Source organism: Pseudorasbora parva, chromosome 10 (genome assembly GCF_024679245.1).
Source record: "Pseudorasbora parva isolate DD20220531a chromosome 10, ASM2467924v1, whole genome shotgun sequence".
Taxonomy (NCBI): domain Eukaryota; kingdom Metazoa; phylum Chordata; class Actinopteri; order Cypriniformes; family Gobionidae; genus Pseudorasbora; species Pseudorasbora parva.
This window is the reverse complement of record NC_090181.1, coordinates 42,330,654-42,357,341: the sequence shown is the minus strand read 5'-3', so window position 1 is coordinate 42,357,341 and position 26,688 is coordinate 42,330,654. Positions and strand designations below refer to the sequence as shown.

The following is a 26,688-nucleotide window of genomic DNA, read 5'->3' as shown; positions in this document are numbered from 1 at the left end:
GGTGGATCTTGAACAGTTTAGGTTTTTGTGAATTGTGCGCTGTACATTTTTTTTTGTTGGTTTAACTTAAAAAAGTAAGTAACCTGGTTGCCTTTAAATTTTTTGTTTATTGAAATTAAAAAAATTTAGTTGATACAATGAAGGAAATTGGTCTAATAAATAGAAACTCAAAATATTATTGTATCTAAAAACATAAAAAATGTGATAAATCATGAAAATAGCACAATTTGGCATTTCACTGTGTCATCACAAATAAAACACACACAATTACCCAATATGCTTACAAAATCTTTAAATACTATTTGAATATAGGTTGTCGATTCTCAAAAATGTTCATTGTATGAACTCAAATTTTTAATTTCAATGAACTAAAAATTAGGACAACCAGGTAACTTATTTTTTAAAACTTTTTTTTTTTTTTACAGTGTGGGGAATTTCCATAGGCGTAATGGATTTTACACTGTATTTTCTATACCCCTACACTGCCCCTGCCCACAGGAAACATTTTTAACATTTTCAAAAAACATAATTTAGTACCGCTGGCTGGTCCCCACAATGTAGGTGATCTTAGGTTTATGCAATGTAATATAAACAAGTGCACACACACACACACACACACACACACACACACACACACACACACACACACACACACACACACACACACACACACACACACACACACACACACACACACACACACACACACACACACACGTCTCTGTAGTGAATGTCAACTAGCTTGTTGTAAGGACAAGCCTTTTAGCAAAATCTAAATAACTAGACGAGAATAGAACCAAAATATATGCGCTGGGGGAAAACGCCTGTCAAGAACAATCAATCTCAGATCACATGAAACTACACTGAAGTGTTTAAATATAAAGCGCTCTAGTGTTTTGGATTATGCACATTTTTCCACTGGAGCTCATGTTTTTCCCACCTATAATTGTTTTCCACTACTGTGAAGTGATGTCACTGTATGTAAACTACCTAATGCTAAAAAAACTTTTATAATTTGCGCTAAAGTGTGCAAACTATTATGCATGGAGCAAAGAATGTCCGTTAAGAACTATACAATCTGAAACATTTCTGCCTGAGAATTAAAAACAATTGTATAATAATATCATCCTAACAAAAAAATCCCCAAAACAATAAAAACTGACAAAAATTGTTCGTTGACTAACTTTTTTTCATGACTAAGACGAGATGAAGACGAGAGCATTAAATGATAACTGTGACTATACACAAATCCGCCGCGAACTTTATGGGCGCCGCCATCTTGCCTGCCGCCATTACTGCGTGCCTGCGAAGTGCGTGACGGTGTGACACTTGCCGGCTTCCTCTAATGACATTTCAATGAAAGCGGATCCTGCACATTAAATAAAATGTCTGGTGAAAGGGAACATTGGGTAGATGATGTCAGGCATTGACCAAAACTTACAGAAAGGTAATTTATTGACAACAGGATGTATTAATGTATAAATGCGTCTGCCAAATGTAATGTAATTAAGACAGCAATAAAACTGAACACTGTCATTGTGAGCTGTGTTGCTAATATTAGGGCCCTGCTTTCCGTGATCACGGAATTGTTTTACACAAACACGTATTGAGAACATGAAATAACGAACAGTTATGTGGACTTAACTTTATGCTGCACTTAGAGCAGCGCGCGGCAGTAATGCACGACGCGCTGTAAATGATAACAGAAAATAAATAAAACATACGTGCCTGTTACAAAGGGACTTTAAGTCACAATTACACAAATGTAACTTTGTAGTTTTCTCTATTGTTGCTGACATATTATGGTACGAGTCCACTGCCTGAAAACCTCACGACACTGTGATTCATACGCAGCGGCTGATCCGTGATGTAGGATGCACTTATCTGGCCAATCCATCCCGAACTCATGCCCTGTAGTTTAGGTTCTGACGCTCATCGCATGCCAGATGATTAATAAAATAATCTTATGCCTGTAGGAACATGTAATCTATTGCTACAACTGGTCGTGGCTATTTATTGCAGCTTGTGAACATATGCATGAGCACATCGGTAGGTCACGCAAGTTTACGTGCTGATTTAATAAGGCCATATTTTTTTTAACTGATCGTTTCATATATGTCTAACATTAATTGTGACTAGGTCCCTTTGTAATGGACACGTATGTTTTAATTATCTGTCTTTAAGTGGTTTTCTTTACGTTCATCACAGCGCGCCGTGCATTACTGCCGTGCGCTGCTATTTTTTATATATTAATTAATTAATTTGATTATTATTGAAAGTATCAAGATTTACAAACAAATATCGCTGCATAAAATCAACTTCTTCGAATTCGAAATAGGATACAGAAAAGATAGCCTGAGGGAGCAGCTCTTAATACAAACAGGGGGAAAAATAATAATAGTATGCATTCGTAGCAAAAATAAAAATAATTTATAAGGGAAAAAAGGTAGGCTATTATAACATGACATGAGGGGAGAATCAGTCATTGTTAAGCTATTAACCTCATTTGAGGAGTGTTTTCGTGTACGCACTGCTGTAAGTCCTTAGCAGCAAGGCACGCAGTAATGGCGGCGATGCTTTACTTCCGTGTTTCGCCGGATTTGTGTATATCAACATGCAATACTGTTGATGAAAAAGCAAGATTGAAATGCAGTTCAGCAAACAACAAAGCAAACAAGCTGGGGTTTTCCATTTGAGATCTTCTGTTTAAATGAAAGTGTCATTCTGTTTTCTGTCAACAGAATTGTTTTAAATGAAAAAACATTAACGTAATTTGAATTTCATGTGATTGGAATTAGGATTTTCAGTTTTAATTTGAGAGAAATTTCTTGTTTTACCAGTTTTCATAATGGGCATTAATGTATATGAGCAGCCATATCACCCTGTAGCCCAAGACTGGTTTCCCACTGAAGCTAAGCAGGGCTGAGCCTGGTCAGTACCTGGATGGGAGACCAACTGGGAAAACCAGGAGCTGCTGGTAGAGGTGTTAGTGAGGCCAGCAGGGGGCGCTCACCCTGTGGTCTGTGTGGGTCCTAACACCCCAGTATAGTGATGGGGACACTATACTGACAAAGAGCACCGTCTTTCGGATGAGACGTTAAACCGAGGTCCTGACTCTCTGTGGTCATTAAAAATCCCAGGATGTCTTTCGGAAAAAGAGTAGGGGTGTAACCCCGGCATTCTGGCCAAATTTGCCCATTGGCCTCTGTCCATCATGGCAACCTAATAATCCCCCTCCCCTGATTGGCTTCATCACTCTGTCTCCTCTCCACCAATCAGCTGGTGTGTGGTGAGCGTTCTGGCGCAATATGGCTGCCGTCGCATCATCCAGGTGGATGCTGCACATTGGTGATGGCTGAGGAGATTCCTCCCCTTCTATGTAAAGCGCTTTGAGTGCCTTGAAAAGCGCTAAATAAATCGAACGCATTATTATTATTATTATGATAAATACCTTATAATAAATTAGAAAACTAGATGAGGTCAAATAAGTCGAAGTGGTGAAAGTGCAATAATTCTGATTAAATGTAATAATACATTTCTCAAATGACAACCATAGCTGCAATTATAATTTTGAGCAAAATAATCATGATTCTTAATAGGTATATTATTATTAGCAGTAGTAGCCCTAGCTCTGATAAAGCAGTGTATGACCGCTGCGTGTCTGACCTTCAGGCAGTGAGTTGAGGTATGCTTTCATGAGGCCTTGCACCTTCTCCAGGTAGAGCTGGATCAGAACATTGTGGAACTCGGGCCGTGTCTCTTCCCACATGTAAACGATGTGCTCCAGGTATGGGATGGCCAGCTCCTTGAACCCCTCCTTCAGGAAGTTTAACACCTTATCCCTGGGTAGAGTCTCCACCTCCGTCAGGTCCTCAGTGAAGATCTGACAGCAACAAAATCAAACTCAAGCTCCTCAAGATGACCACAGAAGGCATTTAGATACAACCAGACCATGTAGATCTCACCTTCAGCCCATCCTCGGGACAAATCTTCAGAACCCACGGTGAAAACTCAAATATGATGCCTAGGTTCTCCACACCTGTGCAGAAAGACACCACTGCATGTCACTGGTGAGCTGGAGCATTTGTCTCACAAGTTAAAATTATCATATCATCCCAGTGTTACTAATACGCAGAATCTGTGGGCCGTTTTTGCATTTTCTACGCTGTAATTTTGGGAAAAATCTCTGATGATAAAGTCCTCCTGTAGTCAATAATTGTATCCCTTAAAGGGTTACTTCAGCGCTGGGAAGATAAATCTGCATTTAAACTGGCACATTAATGTAGAGGAGATGTGAAATTATTTTTGAATTTGGTGCCTTCTAGACTGAGAAATGACAGAAAATGTATTTTTGTCTCATGGGGATGAAAGACAACAATTCCCAGAATGCTTCGCTGCCCCACAAGGCCACTCCCAAAGCCACCGCTATTGAATCACTGTGACTGGATAACTTTCCCACCGCGTTCATTTTCACAAAATCAGTTCAGTTATTGAACAGACACTACAATTAAAAACTGAACGTGTCTGTTCAATATAATGTGATTAAGCTGCTGAGGGAGTATCACGGCACAAACGCTGCAGGAGTCAGATTACATTTACCATCATGAATGAGCTGAATGAGCTCTCCTGATGAGAGCCGAGGTAAACGCGGGCGCAGCATACATTCACAGCGCGTGTTCAGTCTGACGCTTTCAGCTTTCCTGTAGTCAACACTGCACAATGGTATCATTTGACACAACGGTAATTGATATGATTTTGAGACTGGTAAACGCAGTTTTAAGGAGAAAATACTCAGCAATGGTGTTGACTGATGACTTTGCACATGGTTTGTCTTAAAGCATATTGAAAACACCACATAGACAAATAAACGACATTAAAAAAACTTATTTTTCACCACAGCAGGCCTTTAAATAGACCTGAGACTATACTCTTATTGGTAGCTGAAATAATCAAATTAGTGAAAATATTTAATAAATATCATTTAATAAATAAATAATTTGTAATTGCAGTTTAAAAATGAAACATTTGCTTTGCTTGGTTGTAGGACTGCACAATTTGGGCAACATTTTGCGATTATGAACTATTTTTTCTATATATAAATAAATATATAGCATAAATATATATATGGCTAAAAATATAAAGCTAAATAAAAACAAATAACTACATAGCAATATAAACATTAAATATAGGTTAATTATTAAAATAAGGTATTTAGGAGGAAATAATAATGTAATAAAAAAATACTTGATTTAATATTACAGCAGTAAAATTACAATACTAATATTTATGGCTGTCTTAATTTCTTCATCCTAAAACGTTAAACCATCAAACTTTTATTTCGATGGAAAACCACAGGAGCCTTTACAGCTTCTCTGTAATCGATAAGCACTTCTCATTAACTATGGGAAGATGTTTGGCACATGTTGTGTTCCCAGATGTACGTTAAAGCAGCTTCAACTCAGAGCAGATGCGGATGGAGTTCGTGTGGAGCAGCATTTCCTGTGAACAGAGACGCTGAAAACACTGGCGCATCATGAGCTGCACTTCACTCTGAAAAACCTTAAAATGTAATGAAATCTCATTAAACCCACTAATCAATATTGCAATATTGCCTTGATTTTGATTAATTGTTCAGCCCTGATCTAATGAATTTATGCAGCTGCAGAATTCATGCGAGTTTGCTAGTATGCTTCTGGCTTGGCCTTCAGACAAAAGTGGGCATCCAAATACTCAAATAGCCCTCAACTTGTCTGTTGACTATATTAAGCTACAGTGAGGTAATGTGCAGTATATGAGTGTGTAATCTCACCCAGCCTCTGAAGATACTGTACAGTCCTCTCATGACCCTTCAGAGGAGAGTTGGCTTTAGTGGACTGATCCAGCAGAACCTGCAGAGCTGAATAAATCACACTTCTGTAAGTCAACTGCACTGAGTGAGGGAGACGACACAAGAATGTTCACACAATCTGCAGCATCATGGCAGAAAAGGATATGTACTTTTCAGGTGACTTCTGAATTTCATGTCATGAGAGAGAAAGACTGGTGCAGTAAAGGATATATTGACAGTAGGGTTGGGTATTGTAAACCGGTTCAATTTCAGAATTCCACATTTCGATCGATTGGCTTTGTGTAGATTTTAATATGACTTTAAACTATTCAAGCACAAAAAGACCATCGCACTGTTTTCGGTACAGATACGCGATACTGAACTCTTCCGCATATACATATACACACAAAAATGTAAAAAAATTCTCATAAACAAAGTCGGTTATCTCTTTAGTGAAAGTAAACAGTTGACAAAGAAAAAGCATGTGTAAGGGCTTGTTCACACAGAACATGTTTTTGCTTTGAAAAATGCGAGGCACGGGGTGAAAACCATAGACCGTTAAAAAATATGGACATTAGCCGTATAGACCAAAACCACAATTTGTACCAGGCTGTAAACATGTGTTTTTCTGCTGTAAAGTTGAGCATTTTAACATGGGGCTTAATGAGATTCTGCTCCTTCTGAAGCCTGTCTCTAGTGGCCAGTCGATGAACTGCAGTTGAATTCCCTTTCGCATTGGCTTCAAGAGAAACTGGGTTGAGGTTGCCGCTTGGTAAAAATATGTTTTTTAAAAAGTAAAAAGTTTTTTAGAATGCTGTCATGCAAGAGATGCTGCAAAAGTCACAAGACACGAGTGCAATGGGTATACACGTCCGTCTAGTGTGTGTTCACATAGAAAAGTAGCGCATTATAATGTAAAAACATGTTCTTTGTGAACGGCCCCTGACAGTATATTGGATACGTGCATTAGCTCTTAAAGTGACAGCAGCCTAATATACCCACTCTATAATAATGTAAATCAAACAACAAAAGACAAAGAGAAAATGAATTTGCTGCTTTTGACTGGATAACTTGTATAAGTATACCTGTAATGTATATTTTATTTGCAAAGTGCAGTGTTATTGTATATTTGATTACAGTTTCTGTGCCTGAATACCTGTTAACTGCCACTGGCTCACCGGTGGGCCCATTTGCCACTGCATTTTTAAACCAAATATATCCTATATTTATGTGAATACAAATTATATATCATTCGAAAGCTTACGAACTCTCGATTCATCCTGTGCAAACCGTTTTGAAATCGGACCTTGCCTTACTATGGAAATGGTGCTCCAAAATATTATAGCGGGCTCCTCCCCAAGTGGCGTCGTCATGTTTCATATTTATTTAACTACTTTACAATAAAAAACTTTTCTAATCTTGCCAAAACACATATCGTCAGAAAGGTCTGAGTCTCACTGTTCTATATCTGCAAACCGTTTTTTGATATTTGGACAAAAAATACATAAATTTGACAGGAAATTGCATTAAAAAAATCAATGGAATTTCAATGACACCCGTTGGCTATTTGTGGTACAGCGCCTAAATAAAATCTCATGAGAACTTCAGTTTTTGTGATCTCAACTTCAAATTTGGAACACAAATTGATTAGACATATGGCTTTGATTTGATAGCAATTTTAGAGTACAAATTATTTTGTAACATATTTTATATTAATTATTAAATATCAAGTACAGTACATTTAATTTACAGTAAATTTTAACTTCCGTAACTTTTTAATACTTTAATTTGTTGAAGTGATTTCACTTGAGCAATAAGCTGCTCACTGTCTTTAAAATGAGACCAACTTTATGTATATTCCAAAGCATTCTTGAATTGCAACCATTTAAGTTTGGATAGTGAATTTTCATGAATATTTTCAAAAAGGGGGGTGACAGTTAACAGGTTAAAACACTTTATTTCAATCATATCTTTGTTCAGTTGTATTTATTTGTGCAATTACTCATTTGGTCTTTTAATTACTGAGTGTTTACTTGTCTTTAATAACTCTTGAAATCTATATTAGTTAGGCAAGTTGTTTTGCTATGTGTAAGTTAGCCTGTTGATTTTTGTTCATGTTATTTAGCTACAATTAAATGTTTTGCAGTAAGACTTCTAAATGTGAAAGATATCCAAGTTTTTTTTACTTTATTGGAATCGAAATTTGGAATTAATAAGAATCGGAATCATTAAAATTCAAACGATACCCAACCTTAATTGCCAGTAAATCGTCAACAGACACACTATTGCAAAACATACAGTGCAATATGTCGTCCAATTCATTGACAAACCATTCAGTCTGAATGGACTTCCTCAATTAAAAAAAAAAAAAAAAAAAACAGCTCAGATGACTCATTTTCTAACCGAACCGCATTTTGTCAGACTATTTTTGAATGCTTTTTTTTTTACCACCGTTTAAAAAGCTGATATAAAAGATTAGTGAAACTTCAATAAATCACATAAATAACATCTGCATGAGCATGATGTTGTCAAACAGAAAAACAAGGTGATCAGTGTATATTCATGAAACAAGAGTGTAAGAGTGATGTTTATATAAGGAAGGTTTATTAGGCGGTATGAATCTACACGGCCTGGTCCTCATCAGCATTCTCTTCTGTAAGGCATGACATCAACAAAACATGATTAGAGCCATCTCTATAAACAAGAGCTGATCTGAGCCCTCCAAACGATGTTCAGATGCTCGGGTTTAGCAACATGAGCAACATGTCGGACACCCACAGACATTACACTACTAATGGAGGTTCCTCAGGAGCACATAAACATTCATAGGACAGTCTGGATGATGCAAGTTTTCAGTAAGCAGTTGATAAGACTATGCGAACCTTTCTGGTGAAGGCCTTTCTTCTCATAGAGGATGATGAGTTCGCTGTATTTATGAGCTTTCTTTAGCACATACTCGCTCTCCTCTATGTGACAGTGGTTGTTCTCCAGCCGCAGGAGAGGAGACACCAAGGCTACATTGGTCTGCGGATAAAAAATAAAAAATGATATAAACAAAACAGAATCCATTACAGAGTGTTGAGCTAAACTAGTTTTAACTGCAGTGAGACTTCTACCTAGGCAAGAACGTTAGGCGTCACAGACAAATATTGATATCTTATTATCATACTTATCATACTGACTTCATAAAGTTTTACAGTTGTGAGAATCAAGTAGAAAAAAGTATTTTAACTGCTTTATAACTAAAAACCTTTCCTAATATTGACAAAACACATATCATCAGAAAGGTCTGAGTCTCAAGGTTCCATTTTTTTTGACAGAAGTTATATTTGGACAGAAGTGTGTTCATTTGTTAAAGGAGAATAATTAAAATAAATAAATAAATAAATAAAAAATCAATTGAATGTGGATGACACCCGGTGGCTTTTTTTGTTACAGCGCCAAAACAAGATCTCATGGGAAGTATAATTGTGATATCAACTTCAATTTTGGAACACAACTTGGTTAGACATATGGCTTTGAAAAATATTTTGTAAAATATATATTTTATATAAAAAATTTTTTTTTTTAGCACAGTACATTTCATTTACAGTAAATTTGAACTTCCATAACTTTTTCATACTTTCATTTTTTCGAAACGTGCTTTCACTTCAGCAATAATCTGCCCAGTTTCTTCTTTAAAACAAGACCAAACAACTGAAAATCTTTGAAAATATGTTGTACACTTCTCAAAATAACATAAAGGGTATTAAAATTGTGTTTTGCTTTACTGCATTGGCAAAGCATCCGTCAGTCGAACTAAAATCAAAAACTCTATTTTTTGCTTAGTGCCCTTTTCAAAAGGCTGCAATTTCATTAAACAAGTATATAGTGTGTTGCGTTGCCCGTTTAAAAATGGAGATTTTGCACACGCAATCAGCTTGTGATCCAGTATTTCCCAGATCCTTGCATGTGCTGTGAGTTAAACGTACATTTGGGAATGCAAATGGTAAATTTGGGAATGGGAATGCAGTTACGCAGACCATTTCCAACATCTTGTGGACAGATAATTGCAGCTAGTTTCACTAGTATTTGTAATGAAAAGTTTTTGTAAACCTGTTTTCACAGAAACTGCATCCAATATAAAAGTCATAATACGTCATATTGCGACAAGAATGTGACAAAAACATCTGACCCAAATGTTTAATGCCACGATTGTTACCATCCATTTGCATTTGTTTATATCCAGCTGGTTGCTTTTATGGATCCGTTATGCAGCAAAGTTGCATATTTAAAGCTGATGAGAAAAAAAGCTGTATCGTCATGCAGCCGACAGAAACAAATCAGAAATGCATTCAATTTCTTTTTTTCATCACTGTAATACATATTTAGGTGTTTGTTTAGATAATCAAGTGGTCTAAAATAGAAGCAAATAAAGTGTGCGAGTATAAAACCATCTAATTTCAATGCTATGGCCTTTGTGTAGATATTTGAAGACATTTTTAAGCATGAATGTTTGGATTTATATGAATTGGTAACAATACTAATTCAAGAAGAGTCTGTTTGTAACACTAAGCTTAATAAAAATATAGTTTATTGTTGGTTTATTAAGGAATAGCATATAGTATATTGTTTATTAAGGTATAGTTAATATAAAAAAAATTATATTTAAAAAGTACATTTTCATGGTTCAGTACAGTTTTTAAATTTCTGTATGTGTTATGTTTGTTTTTATTCAGTATCTATTATGAAGATACTGAAAAGTCGGTGGATTAATCGGTTATTGTCAGTGCAGGCCTACCTAGTTCCTCTATTGGTCAACCTCTAACGGGTATTAATTTAGTTTTGCCTGTATATGTTTTTTTGACTCCCAAAGTGACGGTCGCTATTGACTTGCACTGTATGAATCACCAAGGACCACAGTTTCTACCAAAGAAAAAAAAAGACACCTACATCTTAGATGACTTGAGGGTGAGTAAATTAACAGCATGTTTTATTTTTTGGGTGAACTATCCCTTTAAGATTAGTGAGATGCAATCACCAGTCTACTTTCAACATCAGCTGGAACTGTGGGCATTAATCAAGACTCCATTACAGATAAGACAAGGCAGCTCACTACGGCTTAGAACAGAGCTATTGAAAACAATCTGAAGGTCTTACATGGAGGTAACATTTGAGCAGGGTGGTATCGATGATCTGAAGCAGCTTCTTGCGGCTCTTGATGGTGGGGGTTCCCTCCATGAGAGGGGAGGTGGTAGAGGGGTCCGAGTCATTCAGCTGCTTCACTAAATGACTGCGTTTCTATCAAAAACACAAGACAAAACTGTAATAACAAGTTTGATAAACACTCATTAAGAACTTCAGAAATCCTGAATACCTGTGTCAGGTAGTCTATGAGGGCTAGGTGGGCTTTCTCCAGCTCGGCTCCAGACAGTGTGGGCAGAGGGTTGGGGTAGTGCAGCTGTTTGCGGTAGTCAGAAGGAAGGAGGTCTGGATATAGTCCAATAACATGAGTCGGATCTATACAAGAGAAGAGCAAATCAGCATTTACCCATTTTATAGAGTTCTGCAGCGATGGCTTATATTTGTGGGGCCAAAACGAGTTGCATTTTTGCACTTCCCGTTCCATCCTCATGGAGTCCTTGCTTTTTTGGTTCAATGCCTGAAATAGTGATGTCACGGTACCGAAATTCCAGTCATCGGTACATATACCATAAAATACCAATTTTAGTACCACAGCTAAATGTTTTTTTTTTTTTTTTACTACTTAAAAACAATCATTAAAATTATTACATTTATTATTTATGATGATAATCATTATAAATAAATAATATAAACATTTAAAGGCTGTATCCTGTTTAAAAGTAAATATAAAAATACTTTTATAAAAAAAGATTAAGTGAAAAATAATCAACCATCTAGGCATAATTATTATTATTAGTAAAAAAGTATTATTATTATTACGCGGCTAAATCTTCTGTACAAGAGTAGCCTAATATATTCTGTCAATTTCAAATCTTTTAAACCGCACTTTTATTTTGACGGGTTGCTGTGAAGAGCTTTGAGTGTCTGTGTTCATGATATGACAGTTTTCTCAAATGAAACGGTAAATTTTCATGAAGTGACAGTTTATGCGTCTGTGTCCTTATATAGTGACACACGGCACAGACAACAAAGACAGCGAGTGTGTGTGTGTGTGTGTGTGTGTGTGTGTGTGTGTGTGTGTGTGTGTGTGTGTGTGTGTGTGTGTGTGTTTGTGTGTGGGCACGCGCACCCGCATCTGCACGGCTGCGCCCGACTTCATTCACAGAGACGCAGAATATGCAGGAGTAATATTTAAATAGTATTTTGCAGTTTAATATTTACAGACACTAGTATATATTCGGCTACAGTCTGGAACCCTGAGCTTATAAACACGGAAGCGACTGAACGCAGCTGCAGGTACCGCGGGGGTCGGTACTACCTGTACTACAGAAATGCCTGTATCGTCACATTTTTTTAATTTTATTTCAGTACCGACTTGGTACCGAAATACTGGTACTTGTGACATCCCTAGCCTGAAATAAGGTCTGCGGTGAACACAAACTCAAAATATGTTAATTTTTACGACATAAAATACATCAGTAATACCCTCTTGGATTTTTGAGAAAACTTTAACTTTAAAAAAGAAAGAAAGCGTATAATAGGGACTAGCGGTTGTCTAGCACATTAAACAAGTTAACACTAGTTTTTTTTCCATAGCCTTACTGTTTATAATTGTGGTCTTGCAAACTATTCTGACTCTAAATTTCAAAGGAAATGTTTTTTTAAATACAGTCTGAAAGGGTTGTTGAGGCTTAATGGTGGTGACGCTGAAATCATGTGACCGTGCTGTAGTTCAGTTATAACCTGTGTTTAGCTTTTAATTTCTGTTGACTGTATTTGGGCTTCAAAGCTTAATTTATCAAGATTACTATGATGAACAAAACGTGTATGAATCATAAACTCTTGTTGGTGGTCACAGAGCTTATTTTTTGCAATAATCCAAATGCCAATGGGGAAAAATCCTATTGGGTTTTTTTTGAGGGAAGCAGAGGGATACAAACTTACGGGTAAACTTACAAACTGTCCTGGTGCAATGGCACTCTCTAGTGGACTATACGATGCAACTCAGCCTTAGTCAGCAAGACCACAGGTAATCTGAGGTTTATTGGACACAAAAATGAAAATAACTTTCCAAAACTTCAATCTAACCAGTTGGTATTTTATCAGTCAACCAGAAAGTTTCTCTTGAATATTTGAATGTGCTGGTCAAGGAACTCAATTACAACTTGTATTATTTATTATATCTCAGTTGTGGTGCATCATCACTCCTGTATGAACTCAACACACCTGTGCCTAACTTAGCAAACCCCTGCATGGAGTCGTCAAAGCGCTTCTGACAGAACAGGTTGAAGGCATACAGGTTCTGAATGTGATGGATCTGTTGTCTCTTGTCTGCATCTAAATCATCCTTCATTTTCTGAGGAAAGAGGAGACAGAAACGAGATCAACACAGGATATGCATTGTGTACTTTGCATGCTGGATGCTAAAACCAGAGTTTCTCACCGCTAGCTGAAGCGCCAGTTCAAACTGTTTGTCCTGTAGCAGCTGCCGTATCTGGCTAGCTATAGAGACGGGCACCAGACGCCAAACAAAATGATTGCTTGCGACATAGACGACATTTGATCTGCGAAATCAAAGAGGGAAAGAAAGCAGACTCGATTTGAAAATAGCCATATTAAAACTTTTAAATGATTCGTTTTTTTGTTCCTACTGATGGGGTTATTTCAGGTCTACACCACCCCTTTCAATCCGATTGAAATTTCATTTGGATCAAGCTCAATCCTACCGATTGTGGTATTTACATTAATTTAGGGCTTTTCAGTCTGACTAATCAATTTCATTATAAACTGATTATTTGGGTGCATGTAAACGTAGCTAAAGGGCGTTCGCACCGGAGGAACATTTTCATAGTTCCTAGAACTGGTGGAAGTTTTTGCCGTGTTCACACTGGAGAAACTGGGAATGATTTTAGTTCTGGACACACCGTTTGGGGGAACTACATTAGCTCATCCTTCACTGTAGCAGGGTACCAACAGGTTTCACCAAGTCAAATTTAAGACTTTTTAAGACCTTTTTAAGACCTTTTTAAGACCATCATTAATTAAATTTAAGACTTATATCGCACAATAATAAAAAACATATAAAGGAAATGCAGAAATCACTTCATTACTTGCAAAGCAAATTAATTTATTTAAATTGAACAAAGTATTAGTAAACTTGCACTTATTCATAGCTCAATCCCACCAGGATTTCACTATATATATATGCAACGTTACATTTATTTTTTAATTTTAGATAATTTTTTTATTGTTATATTTAGGTGGTCACTTCCATAAATTTCCGAAAAAATGTATTTCTTTTTTGTTCATAATTAGGATGCCACATTAACCATGTTATTATGTTAGATGCACAATACTCACACAAGGCAATAAAACAAACAAAATGCATGAATCTTGTTTGGTATTATAAAAAAAAGGGCTGGTCCCGTGGTGTGCTATCTATCTTTAAAAACACGATCGCTTAGGGTGGGAAATATGACCAAAATCTTAAAATAAACCACAGCAATAAGAAATTGCTTAATATAAGTAAAACGTTTTCAAGTAATTAAGTAATCAAGTAAATGGTTAGTAATAAAAAAATATGTCCAACCCAGCACAATAGGAACTATCAGTGACGTAATGTACGCTGATTGGCCGAACGCACGCAAAAACACTAGAAACCCACCATTTAAAAAAAAGAAAAAAAGGCAGTGTACACACACAGATTACAGCCTATATATTTACTCCGAACTACGAACATGGAAAACAGTGATAGATGGACCTCTCAACCTTTAAAAGCTCAACTAAAGCTTTTCTCAACTAAAGAGAAAATCCAAAGCAACTTTGAGGGGACCAAGCGAAGCATGATTATGTATCAGCGACATTGGTCATAAACAACACAGCAAACAAGAACACTTTTCATACTGTCTATTTTCTTTGCATAACTGTTCTATCTAATATCGTGTTAGACAGACCTGTTAAACAGATCATAAACTAAAAAAGACGGAGAATGGGAGCACTGTGTGCTCAGGCTCTGGCGTTCTCAGCGCAGTCAAAATAAGTCACAACAAGAAGCACCTCAGGCTTACGTCACTTCACAGTTCCTACTGATGGTGCAAATGCAACCAGGAAAATGGCCCCAGGGGAACTTCTAGTTCTCGGGGAACCGCCTGATGGCTTGTAGTTCCTATAACTAAGTTCCTCGAACTAGCCGGTGCGAAAGGGGCATGTAATGTATTGTAAAATAGACCATCAGTCAAAAATGTTCCACTATGTTTTCCTCTAAACTGAGATTGTGTGCAGGTCTCACCCAGCGGAGGTGATGAATCGCGGCCTCTGCAGTTCTACGCTCTGCACCAGCAGTCTGGGTTCGAGAGTGCGGATCTCCACATATCGTGGCAACACTGCAATGATGTAAGGTGGCTGGTGCTCTAATGGAAGACATGAGAAAATAGCCATAAGCAGACTCAGAATGGAAGAGGAATGGATTTAAAAATAGTAAAAACATGTTAAATAGAGCTGACAGTACTACATCATCTTTGATAGCTTAAAATAGAATCAAATGAGAACAAATATTTAAAAAGCAGCCATGAAAAGAGCAGTGATAAGTTGAAATTTGTGCATTTTGAAAACTGTAGATTTTTCTGCAGGCACAGATTCTGTGTGGAACTGCTCATAACACAACTCTCTCATGAATTTTTTCTATAAATCAGTTCAAATTCATTTCAATGATTTGTTTGTACCATCACAAAAAAACATTCAGATTGTCAGTTGCAGCATTCAGGAGTCAAACACATCTGATGATTAAGGACTTGTTCAGGGCACTGGTGCATAACTGAAAGAGTTTTTGCTGTAGTGTTTGTTGCTATGCTGTTCTTCCACATTGCAATTAACGTTTTTGTTTTTGTTTTGCGAAAGCTTAAAGATAATGTACAAGTACGATACATCAAGATAAATGTAAGACAATAGAATTAGTAATGCAATAATTGCAACAACAACAAAAAAACATGTAGGGTCCAAAATTGTATATCAAGACACAGCATGAGTAATTTTATACCACGTAACAATATATATCATGACATTGTTATTTTTGCTGGAAACAAGGTTGTTACGAAACCAATATATTAGAAAGAGTGAGTTTACAATATTTTTCCCTCAACCTTACTGAAAAACGCTTGCTCTGTCTGGATGTGATTAAATCCACATTAAGGATGTGTTCTTGTCACATATCACACATGCACACTTCAATTAGCCGACAGAAAGCAGTTTAAAGCATGCTGGGCGAAATCAGCGTAAGGAGCAAAAAATCTAGCTGTGACCATCAGTTTATGTCTATCGTTATGATATTGGTTTACTAAGTGTTAGATATCCAATTATTTATTTATTATTACTATTACTATTATAATTAACAAACAGTTCATCAAGTGGAAGAAATTACATTGTTAGGCAAGTTTTGCTTCCAGTTTGTATTATTATGCTATGTACAGTAAGTTAGTGGAGATTTGATTGTTCATGACATTGGAAGTAATATTAGACAAGATTTTCAACAGCTTTTTTACTCTTTAATCAGATGGTCACCGGACACAAGTTTCCTTGACAATCTGTTGTTGACTGAAGATGATTGATAAGTTGCTTATGAGAACTTGAGAAACGTGTTTGTTAAAACTGACAACATACCCATTGCAACAGGAATGTCCGTCCAGTTAAGGGCACATTTCTGAGTGCAGACGCCTTCTTCGTTCAAAACAACCGTGAGGTCATCCTGACCCACAGCTACCTTCCCATCAGCCAATGGGGCCACCAGTGGTTCCAGCTGTTTCCCTGTGGGGAACAACTCCTTGACTGAGCCACGTCCATCCATCTGAAGAGAAAAGTCACATGATTACGTTTATTGTTTCAGCAACATTGTACTATCCCACAGTCATGCCAATGAAGCTGAATTGAATTGATTGACCTAATTGTGAGTGAATATCCATAATGTGATCTATTAAGCTGCAGAATATGGGAGAGCAATCTTGTCTGCCTAATTTAAAATAAACCATTGCAGCTTCTGTCTGGGATGCCCCGTAATATGAAGAAAAGACTAAGAATATCATTTGACATATATTATTAAATACAGCTCTGAAAAAAATTAAGAGACCACCACTTAACATTGAGAAATCCACGTTAAGTGGTCTCTTCATTTTTTCCAGAGCTGTATATAGATTTGACTAGTATCAGTGTTATTATAGTTAATAAATATTAAAACCATTAAAAACATTTTTCATTACTTGAAATAAATAAATATTAACTGACATAAAATAAAATATAAAAAACTTAATTTTTTCTTATTTTCATTTAATTTAAATTTAAAATATCAAACCGTTATCAGTACCAAACTATAACTGAAATAGAAATGAACAAAAACTATACAGACATTTTTAAAAACAACAAAAACTAATAAAATGACTAAAACTTTCAACTAAATTTAAAATGAAAAGAGAATATATAAAAATTAAATTGAATTCAAAACATTACCAAAAAGTGATACTAAAATAACACTATATGGCAAAATCTGTTTATTACGGTGTTTATATATATATATATATATATATATATATATATATATATATATATATATATATATATATAAATATTTATAAATGTGCTCCAAGATGTGCTTCTTGGGAAAAAGGGGTCAAGCCCTGATATATCTGACTGATTTTATCAGTCCGAGAGGAAACAAAGTGTGCTAAAAAGGTACCGGGCTCATGTTTGACACTTGTGAGGAAAAGCTAAATATAGTTTTAATGATTTAAGTTACCAAGGGGCCAACATGAGGGTGTTGATGAAATGGTCACTTGCCTTATCGGGAAACTGTTGTATTGTTGCTGGCTAATATAGATGCTTCAGTCAAAATAGCAAAGACAACTAAAAAAACAACCCTGCTGCTGCTCCGCTTATATTTACTTACCCGGATCAGATAGTAGTCTCGCTTGAAACCAACGCATATGGAGTTCTCACACCAAGCCATGGACTTGGGAATGTCTGGAGCGGCAACATCTCCCTGCAGTTGGGAACAAACAAGATTTAAGCTACGGTTATAAGGTTCATGAAAAATATTTTGTTTGATAGTTTCCAAGCCTCAAGCAACCTGTAATTCATGGAATTCTCTGTCCTTCCAGTAATACAGCTGAATCTTCCTCTTGACTGCAACACACATGCGGAGTGTGGCCTCACCTGAGACGGACTTCTGAAGAATGGGGGAGAGAGGGGGAGAGGGAGAGGGAGAGGGAGAGGGAGAGAGAGAGAGAGAGAGAGAGAGAGAGAGAGAGAGAGAGAGAGAGAGAGAGAGAGAGAGAGAGAGAGAGAGATTTACAAATATATACACAAATATAAATAATACCGTTTGAACAGAGCAGGATAATGTCTACAATAACATACTAAGCCATAAGAAGACTGTAAAGAAACATTACAGGTCAAATTATGGATGCATTGATTAGATTGTTTTGGCCGATACTGATATCGATTTTAACAAACCAGTTGAACACCACCCATTGGCTAATGCTTTTCACCGACATACTGACCTACAGTAGCCTACTCAATGCAGAAAAAACATGTCGTAAACGTAAATCAGAGTATGAACACAAACATATACGTATGTGTTTGAAAATTTAGTCTAAAAAAATATTTTTTCTACTTACTACTCACCATTTCAAAAACTCATTGGATCTACATGAAATCACACAAATGATCTATTTTGTATAGAGCTGCAACAAACGATTATTTTTTCTGTCGACTAATCTAACGATTATTTTTATTACAATAAATAATTAATCGAATGTTCTTTTTTGTAATTAGCTCATGAATCCTTTGGATAACTTTACAAAAAAAAAATATAAGTACAACTTCTAATATGATAATATATTTATAAAATATAATATTTCAACCTTTATTCATTTTCAACCAATGTGGTTGAAGTTTTTACAGTATAAAATAATAAAGAGGCAAAGAAAATTATTTTCCTACGGTAAATATGAGTTTATGATAGCGTTTATAATTAAACCACAGTAGCCATAAATTTACAGTTGTCTGAGACGTCATGAAATGTTCTTTAGCATCACAAACCATAAAATGTAGTCAGGGTTCTGCTATGGTTTAACATGGTTTCCAGAGATCTGGAGCTGATTCGGGGTAGCTGGGTGGTTTTTGACTGTTGTCTCGCGTCGCGCTGTCTTTTATGGGGCCGTTCACATCAAGGTTATTATAGTTTTGCTTTTTGAAATTAGTTTTTCTTTTAGTATCGTTTTCAATTTTGCTACAAATTTCAGTTTAGTTTTAGTTAGTTTTACAAATGGTTTTGCTAGTTTTAGTTTAGTTTTTATTTTGCAAATACATTTCTATTTAGTTTTTATTTATTTATTTTCAGTTTTAGTAATTTAGTAAGTTTAGCAGAGTTAGCATAATGAAGTGTAGAGACCAAATCAAGGTTTTTAATTTCAGCAAAGTTTAATGTTTGCACAGATTAGAAATAACTTGAAATAACTTGATAAACAAGCATTATTGTTTAAACCCCAGGAAGGTCTTACAAAACATGCATACAGTTGGGTCTTCACCTTTGAGCAAAAAAGCTTGAGTCAAACTATGACCTATACAAACAACGATCTGGAGATTAAAAATGAAATAAATTATATTTTGATATTAAAAAATTATATTTGATATTTCTGACATAGGCAAATACTCAGAGGATCTATCTTAAAGAACAAAATAAATGCAACGTAAAATATAAAAGTAAAAATTTTAAATTCCAGACAAACTCATTCATAACAAAGTTGAAATATTGTTAAACAATTAAAAGCTTATTTTAATTTCTTCAGTAGTACAATGTAGGCTAGCAGCGTAAGACCACAGCTAAAGTCATCTGAATACAGCCAACACACACTGTTGTGGTGTGTGTGTGTGTGTGTGTGTGTGTGTGTGTGTGTGTGTGTGTGTGTGTGTGTGTGTGTGTGTGTGTGTGTGTTGTGCTATAATTGTAAAGGGGACCAATGTCCTCATTTATCTAGTAAAATATAATGATAACTTATTATTATTTATAAGCCTTTTTAACTAGTGAGGACCAGTCAAATGTCCTCACTAGTTAAAAAGGCTTATAAATCGGCCAAAACATGTTTTTATTTAAATCTATTGTTTTGCGCGTTCTTGGGATGGGTAGGTTTAGGGATAGGGATTGGGTTAGGGGATATAAAATCAATGGAAGTCCATGCAATGTCCTCACTTATATAGTGAAACAAACGTGTGTGTGTGTGTGTGTCCTGGTATTCCCTACTTTGTGGGGAAATGTCTCCACACAGATAATAATATTATTAGTAGTAAATGATTATAATAACACCTTTGAGCCTGTCAATATTATGCAAACATGAAATCTCAAACACACAGTAGGCTAGTACTTGCTAATGTTAGTTGCTGACTTTTGCGCCTGCGTCTCTCGTCGCGTAAGAAACGGCATTCTAAAACAGTGAGCTTAATTTAAAAGAAGTTCAACGTGCATCTCATTACCCTGTGTTATTTCCCATTTCACTGCCACGGACGCATTGATTCTTTGTGAACTGCCGTTTAGGACTAAGGATGTGTTGACTGTCTGCACGCGTCCGTCACAGGACAGCAGTTAATCTCCTCAGATCACTTCACGCGCAGTAGCGCAATAGACACTCCCTCAACAGCCACAGTCAGATTTTCCACCACATTAAATAGAGCTTATTAATAACGAAAACGAATACTTATTTTTGCTAATTATTATTTTATTTCAGTTAGTTTTTTAGTAAGAGTAGTTAGTTTCGTTTAGTTTTAGTTTTTTATTTATTCAGATTTTTTAATTTTATTTCAGTTTACGAAAATGTTTTTGACCAATAGTTTTAGTCTTAGTTTCAGTTTTCGTTTACGAAAATAACCTTGGTTCACATATCACGTCTTTTGCGCACTCAAGTTCATTATTTCCAATGTAGGCGCGCGATAAGCGCACTCATAATGGAAGCGGCGCGCTCGTTTTTTCCAGGCGTGTCCGCACCGCATAGATTTAAAAACATCTCAACTTTTCAGAATGCCACAAGCGCAAGAATATCAGACCTGAACCGGGAAGTTGGTCACCAGATCACACGGAAACCAGTTAAACCATAACACCGGAGAGCGCCGAGATGTTTTCTTCTGAGGTGCTCGTGCATCGCAGTTGTGCTGCTGTGGTACACCATATCGGTTTTTCCAAAAGGAACAAAGGGCCATTTTATTTGTCCTCTGTTTAAAGTATTCCCATATTTTTGATAACAGTGGTCTCTGTTTTTGTGATAGAATGCAAATTTCTCCATTCCCTGTAAGCCATTACACGAGATGTAAACAAACAGTGTGATTTTTGAGAGTGTATTTTCGTAGTCGACGTAATCGATGACGTCGACGCGTCGTTGCAGCACTAATTCAAAACAGCAATTTTTTACTTAAAGGTGACAAGTTTGCATCCCTGCTTTGTGGCTGTGATTTTTAGAAGATATGAAGTCAGTTCTTAAGTTCACACGTAAGTAACCACTCACATAGTTCATCACGTTAAATATCAACATTAACATTTATCAAACACAGTCACAATACTATTTTGGACCACGGCATACATGAAAACATCAAATCTACCTGCAGGTCACAGGCGAACAGTGTGGCTCCTTTGGCTTTGGACACCACAGTTATCTGCTGGAACGTCAGCAAGTCATGAACGTGGATGCTGTTTTCTGAAATAAAAGAGGACAATGGCACTGCTGACACCAAAACTACACAGTTCCTTAGGATTCACTACACCACATCAATTTGGTCTGGACCAAGAGTCTCATATGCAACTAACATCTACACATCATGTGACATTGGACAAAAAATACTCACCCAAAAGGCTAACCAAAATCTTGTACTGCGAAACCACATACAGCTGAAAGAGGAAACAGATTATAAGAGATGGCCAGCAGTAAAACCTTTTCTTTAAACATAGTTCACCGCTGTCAATTTGTATTTATTTTCTCACCCTAATTCTCCAAATCTTCCATGTTAAAAAAAGAGAATTTCGGAAGAATATTCATGTAGCTTGTGACCACATGTCAAACTTCACAAATGACCAAAGAACACCATAAAAATGGCCCAAGATTTGTGGAATATATTCTACATCATTTGAAGTCATATAATAGCAAAAATTAGGGATGCACCGAATGTTCGGCAACCGAAATTATTCGGCCAAAAATAGCCAAAAAAAGCACTTTCGGTGTTTGGCCGAATAAGTAAAAAGGCCGAATAAATTTTGCCGAACAATGACGTTTTTAATGACGCGATCAAATAGTAACCCGCGTAGAGTGAGAGTCGCGTGCTTATGCAGCAAACATGTCAGCAGTGTGGAAGCACTTTAAAGTGTCAGAGAAAGACGCAAAAACGGCTGTTTGCAAACACTGTTCTGCTGAATTGTCCAGAGGGGGTGCATCTGCAAAAACGTACAGCACTTCAAGTTTAATTTATCACTTAAAATCAAGACACCCCGAACATCATGCAGAGTACGAGAAAGACACGGCGGCGGCAACAGCAGCAGCGAAAAGGAAAGTAGCTCCTCCCAGTCTGACACACACTCCATCTGTGGCTGACTTCTTAGAAAAGGCAAAAAAGTTTACCAGTGACAGTGCCAAAGCTAAAGGCATTACTAAAAAGATAATGGAATTCATCGCATTGGATGATCAACCATTCTCTGTTGTAGAGGATGTTGGATTTCGCAGGCTTATAGACCATATTGAGCCCCGTTACACCATGCCAAGTAGACGGTATTTCTCAGACGTGTGTTTACCTGAGATGTATGATGTCGTTTCAACTCACGTCCATGAGCTCTTGGCTACAGATATTGCAGCCCTCAGCTTCACGACTGATATTTGGAGCTCGGATGTGAGCCCCACCAGTATGCTGAGTTTAACTGTGCAGTGGATCGACACAGATTTCAAGCTACAAAAGATTGTGCTTCACTCACAAGAGTTTAGAGGGTCCCATACAGCTGTAGCCATATCCGAGGCGTTCGCCAACATGTTTGACACTTGGCGTATTGACCGATCTAAAGTGCATGCGGTAGTCAGTGACAACGCAAGAAATATGGCTAAAGCCATGGAAGATAGCAATCTGAAAGGCATACGGTGTATGGCACACACAATTCAACTGGCGGTCAACGAGGGATTGTTGAGTCAGCGCAGTATAGCAGATGTGATAGCGATAGGCAGGAAAATTGTTGGCCATTTTAAGCATTCGCCACTTGCCTATGCGCGCCTACAATCTATTCAAGAACAGTTCGGAATGCCACAAAAACGTTTCCAACAAGATGTGAGCACAAGGTGGAACAGTACATATTATATGCTGGAAAGCCTTTTTGCGCAAAAGCGAGTCTTGGCTACATACATAGCAGATCATGACCTGCCCGCGACATTCACCGCATACCAGTGGGTGTTAATCGAGAACGTTCTCTCTCTTCTCGCCCCTTTTGAGCAGATAACAAAAGAGATAAGCTCATCTGATGCATCTGTGGCAGACATCATACCCTTACTTGCAGCACTAAAGCGTCTTTTAAACAAAGAGGCTGAAACAGACCACGGAGTGAAAACAACTAAAAGTGCGCTCTTAGAAGCTGTCAGCACACGATTTAGTCAGGCGGACTCAGAACCCCTGTACTGCATCGCGACTGTGCTTGATCCACGATATAAAGATCATTACTTGGATGAGGGGAAAAAGCTGCACACACGAGAAATGATCCAGGCCGAGTTGGATTTGGGAAAGCCGCTAGGTGATGGAGACGGTCAGGTGATGCACAGCGCAGGAGATGAAAACAGCGCAGAGAGTAAACGCGCTCGTACTGCAGATGAGCCGCGCACAGTTTCGCTGTCTGACATGTTCGATGAGATCCTCCAAGAGAATACCCCATTTGGAAGACAGAGGACAAGCTCAACCGCTCAACAGTTAGATAGTTATCTCTCAGAAGTCCCCATCCCCAGGAGCAATAACCCTCTCGAATTTTGGAGGACCAATCAAGGCCGCTTTCCCGACCTGGCGCAGATGGCACGGAGGTAGGCTACGGGAAATGTTATTTATATTTTGGATTATGGTAACACTTTATAAGTAGTTTCTATTTTTTAACATTAACTAACAACGAAAACACATTATTAAACGCATTTATTAATCTTAATGTTAACATTTACTAATACAGTATTAAAATTAAGAATCAAATTTTTAATTTTTGAAATAAAAAAGTATCAAAAGTGGTAGGCCTATTGGTAAAAATTGTCAATGCACTTATACTAACATGAACTAAATATTTTGTATTATCTTACATTAACGAAGATTAATAAATACCATAACAAATGTATTGCTAATTGTTAGTTAATGCAATAATGTTAACAAAAGGAAACATAGAAAAATATTACTACCTATATTTTATATGATGTATTTTGTGAAAAAAAATAACTATTTTCAGTGAAGTAAAATAGTAGGCCTACACTGGGTTTCAACCATTTCATTATCTTGAAGACATTGTTCGTTTTGAAATGAGCAACTGTCAGAAAACTGCAATAAAAATTTCAACTATTCTGCAGGTACTTGTCTGCTCCATGCACAAGCACCGACAGCGAGAGACTGTTTAGTGCTGCATCTCATGTCATCGATGAGAAGAGGAACCGACTTTCATGTGAGAAAGCAGAGAAGCTACTTTTCATTAAGAAGAACCTGCCACTTTTCCTGAAGAAGTAGGCTAAGTTATTTATTTGTTGTGGGTTCATCCACATTTTTTGCACTATTCAATTGTAGTTGTAGACATACAGAGTTAAATTTTTTCAGCAGTCAGTTATAGGCCTAACATAGGCTATTCAAGAAGGGGGGCTTCAAAGATGGCCAAATAAAAATATTTTTTTTATTTTACTAATTATTTATTTTAAGTTATGTTGTGCTTAGTTTGTATAATATCTGCTGGAATGTTAAAAAAAAATGTTCAGTGTTAAATAAATATTTTGAAATTGTATTTTTGTTATTTGATTTATTTCTCTGAAAAGCAACACAAAATAGAAAAAAAAATATTTACTATTTACTATTTACTATTACTATTTAAATATTGTAATGGTAAAAAAATTGCCAAATAAATGGAAAAAATGCAAAACACCGGGTTCGGTATTCGGCCTTCGGCCAAGAATTTCATTATTATTCGGCTTCGGCTTCGGCCAAGAATTTCATTTCGGTGCATCCCTAGCAAAAATGAAGTACTATTCATCAGTAACATAACGGTGTGTAAATAATGACAACCGTGAACTAATCCTTTAATGAATGGACCTCTCTATCTGTGCTTACCTGCTGAATCTTCTTTGAGAAGTTCTTATTGGATTTCTCTAATGTGACTTCAAACCTGTTTGTACCTGTAATGAAATACATTATCAATTAAACAGAGTAAATCGCACAAATAATCAATGCTGAATATAAGCAAGCACAGCTGCTAGAAAAACTACACACCTGCATCTTTCTTGATCCTGTACTGTAGGAGATGACCCGGTTTAGTCCCGACAAGGAGCCAATCATCTGCAATCACAGTAGGATTATCACACTAAATGACACATGGTAAAGATTTACAGATGAGTTCATGGAACTAGTTCTGTTGAATTATCCAGAATTAGGGATGCTCAGTCCATCACAAGTCGGAAAATTGTAAAGTTTCATTGGCCATTTTTAATGTTTCTTTGTTTTTGTTTTGAGTGAGCGATTACCTCTATGTATTGGTATTGCAGTTGCTGATATCTATATGGCCAATAAGAACGATGAAATTCTGAAAGCATGTAATGTTAATCAAAGACTTTTTTAAAATAGTATAGCAGATACTTACATAAAAAACATAAATATCAGTCGTCGCTCTATATATGCCAATAATGTCTTGAGATGGTATTTAAATGCTTAGTTTTGTCACATATAACATTTATGATAAAAGCTCTGTAGTTTTAAAACATACACACCTAGTATTAAGAATAGTCCCAGAGTAAAAGGCATGTTTGTTTCTACCAAAAGCAACTCGCAAGCGTCGAAAATACATTTTGGTCCAAAAATACCGAAAATTATGACTTTATTTATTATTGTCTTCTCTTCCGTGTTCCTCAAATAAAGAATCAAACAGTCATGAATCACGATTCGGATCGCGTGTCAAACTGGCAAACTGCTGAAATCTCGTGACATTGGCGATATGAATCATGAATCAATCCGCTGATTCACGACCATTTGATTCTTTATTTGAGGTTTGAAAACAAACGCGGAAGAGAAGACAATGCTGAATAAAGTCATATTTTTTTGTTATTTTTGGACCAAAATTTATTGTTGACCCTTCAAAAGAGTCTAACTAACCATATGGACTACTTTGATGATGTTTTTATTCCCTTTCTGGACGTGGACAGCAAGTGAGCATAAACTTACATTCAAAGGACAGAAAGGCCTCGGAGTAAATCTAAAATATCTTAAACTGTGTTCCGAGGATGAACGGAGGTTATTAAGTTCCAGCAGAAAGCATGTTTTTTCTTTTTAAAATTTTTGCCAAGTGGCTTTTTAATTATATGATGTCATTAGGTTGTCTTGACGCAGCCAATCCCTGCATTGCTGATCGTGGTTTTGAGTATCGATGCATCTGCCCTCTTCAGGGAACACAAGAACCCAGTGATCTCAGATAACTTAAAGCTGCACTATGCAATTTTTCCGTCCGCTAGAGGTCG

The 26,688-nt window shown here is 36.7% G+C and overlaps 1 protein-coding gene across 2 annotated transcripts in view; it reads right to left on the bottom strand.

Annotated features, from left to right (window-relative positions):
* Nucleotides 1-26,688, bottom strand: part of vps39 (VPS39 subunit of HOPS complex) — a 46,153-nt gene that overhangs the window by 17,560 nt on the left and 1,905 nt on the right. Inside the window, exons 2-17 of one of the 2 annotated variants that reach the window (XM_067456180.1) lie at nt 25,451-25,516; nt 25,292-25,356; nt 21,827-21,869; nt 21,584-21,678; nt 18,063-18,161; nt 17,883-17,975; nt 16,607-16,790; nt 15,240-15,360; nt 13,395-13,515; nt 13,178-13,307; nt 11,184-11,326; nt 10,967-11,107; nt 8,710-8,851; nt 5,810-5,896; nt 3,966-4,039; nt 3,667-3,883 (exon numbers count right to left, since the gene is read on the bottom strand). In XM_067456180.1, coding sequence (XP_067312281.1) covers nt 3,667-3,883; nt 3,966-4,039; nt 5,810-5,896; nt 8,710-8,851; nt 10,967-11,107; nt 11,184-11,326; nt 13,178-13,307; nt 13,395-13,515; nt 15,240-15,360; nt 16,607-16,790; nt 17,883-17,975; nt 18,063-18,161; nt 21,584-21,678; nt 21,827-21,869; nt 25,292-25,356; nt 25,451-25,516 — 1,821 coding nt within the window. The remainder of the gene's footprint in view (nt 1-3,666; nt 3,884-3,965; nt 4,040-5,809; nt 5,897-8,709; nt 8,852-10,966; nt 11,108-11,183; nt 11,327-13,177; nt 13,308-13,394; nt 13,516-15,239; nt 15,361-16,606; nt 16,791-17,882; nt 17,976-18,062; nt 18,162-21,583; nt 21,679-21,826; nt 21,870-25,291; nt 25,357-25,450; nt 25,517-26,688) is intronic. The other variant, XM_067456181.1, reaches the window with a different exon arrangement.